This window comes from Tripterygium wilfordii, chromosome 21 (genome assembly GCF_013401445.1).
Source record: "Tripterygium wilfordii isolate XIE 37 chromosome 21, ASM1340144v1, whole genome shotgun sequence".
NCBI lineage: Eukaryota > Viridiplantae > Streptophyta > Magnoliopsida > Celastrales > Celastraceae > Tripterygium > Tripterygium wilfordii.
This window is the reverse complement of record NC_052252.1, coordinates 14110190-14114080: the sequence shown is the minus strand read 5'-3', so window position 1 is coordinate 14114080 and position 3891 is coordinate 14110190. Positions and strand designations below refer to the sequence as shown.

General features: G+C 38.2%; 1 protein-coding gene across 1 annotated transcript; it reads right to left on the bottom strand.

Annotated features, from left to right (window-relative positions):
• Positions 1-1867: 1867 nt before the first annotated feature.
• Positions 1868-2419, bottom strand: LOC119990035. The gene has a single exon (XM_038835844.1). It carries the CDS (start codon positions 2342-2344, stop codon positions 2021-2023), a length of 324 nt encoding a protein of 107 aa, XP_038691772.1. The 5' UTR covers positions 2345-2419; the 3' UTR covers positions 1868-2020.
• Between the last annotated feature and the right edge of the window lie 1472 nt (positions 2420-3891).

Below are 3891 nucleotides of genomic sequence, written 5' to 3'. Positions count from 1 at the left end.
AAATGGTCTCTCCACTGCCAATCAATCGCTTCCAAGCTCTCAATAGACCACCAAGTTGTTTGTAGAGTTTGATTCTGGTTGTAGACAATGTTAACAACATTCCCCTCCTCAAACACTTCAATTTCTTACCAATCTTGATTTTCAGCCTAGACAATCTGATTCTCATAAACGATGATCGTCCTCTGGAATCAGCCTGCTTTAATACTTTGTATATCAAGAACTGTGCTCTACGATGGAGAATCTCTTCTGGGTCCTCCTTATCGATCTTCGAGTACCCGGATTGTCTCCTCAAAAGAGTAGTCATTTTCTTTGTCAAGGAAAATTATACTCCTCCTGCAGAGAGAGAGAGAGGAGAAGAACGTGTTGAAAGCAGGACAAGAAGGTACAGGTCGTATAAAGAACAGATGGCACTGAAGATATATATTTATAGTGTGTTTGAAGGAGCTAGTATGAGTGTAAGACTGTGAGTCAAGTTTTAGTGGGAGAAAATTAGTTAGGCAGACGTAATAGGTATTTCCATAACCCACCGACTGGGGCAAACAAAGACTGACATGAAGAATTGAAGATGAGGGAGTGCATTTATTTTTTTTTCCACGGCCTGCAAGAGGGTTGGGGTCAAGAAGTCAAAGGGGACCAAGGCTGGCCACGTGTAGGGCAGACATGAATTTCTACCGGCGTGATTGCGTGAAGCATCTTTGACAAAAAGAAAATTAAAACGGCAATGACTATAGAGTGCGGCCCCACAAAAGTACAAAACCATGCCATCAGTCGGTGAGGACTGGACTGTCTTTTCCGTGACTGGTGTAGTAATACAGGGATGGGATTAACTGGATTATTATTGCTGGAGAAATCAAGTGTGTCACTGATTTGGTGGTTAAGTACTTCTTCTAAGCGTGCATCTTCGATACAATGTGATAAGGATGTAATGAAGAATTTGTACTCAACAAGTCTATGGGGACAAGTTTATGCTTTCCAAACCAAATTAGTAATCAAGTATGTACGTTATTATATAGATGATGACATGACATCAATTTTTATCTATAAAGCAAGTGATCTTTAATAACGATTGCCGATTGGAGTATGTGAATTTCTTATTATAAGTATATGACAACATTAAACAACAAAATCACTTCGATGATAGTTTAGTGGTGAATCTTTTTGAGGCCAAATCGTATGGATTCGGAAGATCGCGAGTTCAATTCCCAATAGGAGCAATATTATTGTGGACACGCCTGAGCCTTTTGGTCAAACTTACTATGTTGTCAAGTGAGAAATTTCGATGCACACGGACTTGAGGGCTTGAGTTTAGAGTCATATCAAATGTCTAAAGAGCAAGCTTGTATGAATATTATTCTTATGGCTACGCACTAGGCCTTTTGTTCCAATTTACACTGTCATCATGTGGGAGATTTCTGTGCTCACAAGGCTGGCGGCTTGAGTTTAGGCTCATGTCCAAAGAGCAAGCTTGTATGAGCAATATTATTGTGGTTACATGCTAGGCCTTTTGTTCCAACTTGCACTGTCGTCATGTGAGAGATTTCTATGCGCACGAGGCTGACGGCTTGAGTTTAGACTTATGTCAAATGTCCAAAAAAACAAGCTTGTAATAAGTAATATTCTTGTTGCTATATGTGCCTTTTGACCCAACTTACCTTATCGTTATGTGAGATATTTCAGCCAAATTGTTGATTGGATCAAGAAAAGGCATGCACGCCTCAAACCCTCTAATTAGTCCATTTGATTATTGTTTATATGCTGATAATTATGTCATCCATCGATGTACTAATTGCAGTTATCCGAAGAGTGACGTGTAATACAAGTTCAAAATTATTGGATGAACAGAAAATTTCGGCTGCAAATTCAGAGCTAAAGCACCATCTAGTGACGATGACTGATAAATATATGTATTTTCTCACATAACACAAAAAAGAAACACATACATATTGCCATATTGGGTATCTTTGACAAGAAAAGGCAGGAGCTCAGAGTAACAGAGGAAGAAAAGGCAACATTGAAATCTTCAAAACAGAGGAAGTCTAACAATGGCTTCTCCGCAGCCAAGCAAGCGTTTCCAAGCTTTTAAAATCCAAGCAATTTGTTTGTAAACACCTAATCTTGCTGCAGATGTTGTCATCGACATGCTTCTCCTCAGATTTTTCAATTTCTTGCCAATCTTGACCTTCAACCTATTCGACCTTATTCGTAAAAACGATGGCCTCTGTTTCCTCGAATCTGCTTGTTGTAGCACTTTGTATATCAAGAATTCCGCTCGTCGATGAAAAATCTCTTCTGGGTCTTCCTTATCTATTTTTGTATATGCATTTGATCTCCTCAATAGAGTCATTTTTAGTACAGAGAGCAGATTATATGTAAGGTGGCATTGAATTCATCTATATATAGAACAGAGAGAGAGAAAGAGTGTGTGTGTGTGAGTTTTGAAAGAGTTGGTAATGGCAGAGGAGGTCATAAGATGATGAAACACTGCATGTGCACTAACGTTTTGGTTGAAAAAAAGGAAAAAAAAAGTATTGACTACTAGCTGGCCTTACATCATGTTGCACACACATATATCCCATCAAAGAGTCAACGAAGAGTTAGAGAGGATTGTAGAATAGATAATTGTTTTCCTAATTAAGATTTAAGAGGCATGATTTGAAGGATTAGTTGCAATTATTGAGCTAAATTACCAATCCAAATATATACAACATTTTCACATACAAATTACAAAGCAAATACTAACATGCATATAGGGGTGACAAAACTCTGTTCGGTCCTAATGATCGAATTTGTCCATCCAGATGACATAAATTATATGTCCGAAATCTGGGTTCAAACATAAAAAATTTTTTTGGTTTAAAAAGCAGATCATGGTCCGAAAACATAAATCTTGTCTAGGTTAGTTGTCCATACCCTAATCCGGATTAAGTTACTGTCTGATTTACTTGTCTGAATTTAAATCAATCCGGATGTGGTCAATTAAGTACGTCCAAAATTCAATCCGAGTTAAAGTCTGGACATGCAAATATTTCGTAAGCACGTGATGTTGTCCAACCGAAACTGATTTTTTTTTGCCACCCCTACATCCACATCTACTAGGACCCGAGTTAAGGTTTTGGGATTCTTGTATTCATACGAATTGCACATGCAGTAATTAGGCACTGAATTAGGCATTATCATCCAGCTATAGAATCTATAAACACAATGAATTTAGAGAGAAAAAAAATGATACATTTTTTGTGTAGGCCTTAACATGGCAAAGTAGATCCAAAAAATTCCACTGGTGTGAAGCGTACTTGACGACCAATGGGAAGAGAATAATTAAAAAAAAGTTGTGTCAAACTCAGAGGGCCCAAGAGGCATGCCCCGGTTCCTGCTTTGGTGATTTTCTATAAAGGTCAACTGCTCTCTACGCTTCCAATGGTTGATTCAGAAAAATAAAATAAAATTTCCAACAATAATTCAGACTCTCAATCGGAAAAGAGCCAAATATATAGTTGATGACTTATAAAATCGGATTGGCTGCTCGACTGTTCGATTATCCAGCTGCTAGGTTTTGCCAATGTATTAGTGATCGAGCTAGAGATAAAGGAAGTAGAGGCTCTGTTTTTGCATAGGAGAAAATGTGAGCTTTAGGGCCCCCGAGATGTACCTCAAGGGAGACAATCCGATACTCAATTAAGCTCGATAGAGAATAAGGCTTTGTACATTGTTCGGTGCTTAGAGCTATCTCTTTAACTAGTAGACAAATGTGAGAATGTGAGAGAGATTTATATGGGTGAAAGTCTCATTTTATATGAAATGAAATAGGAGTAACTGACTACCCTTGATTGCGGGCGAGATTTTGGGGGTGAATACCCTCTTGATTTCATGTATGGTCAGTGATTGGTGCTC

Excerpts from the sequence above, each read along its gene's own strand:
- LOC119990035 (XM_038835844.1), bottom strand. The coding sequence starts at position 2,344 with ATGACTCTATTGAGGAGATCAAATGCATATACAAAAATAGATAAGGAA.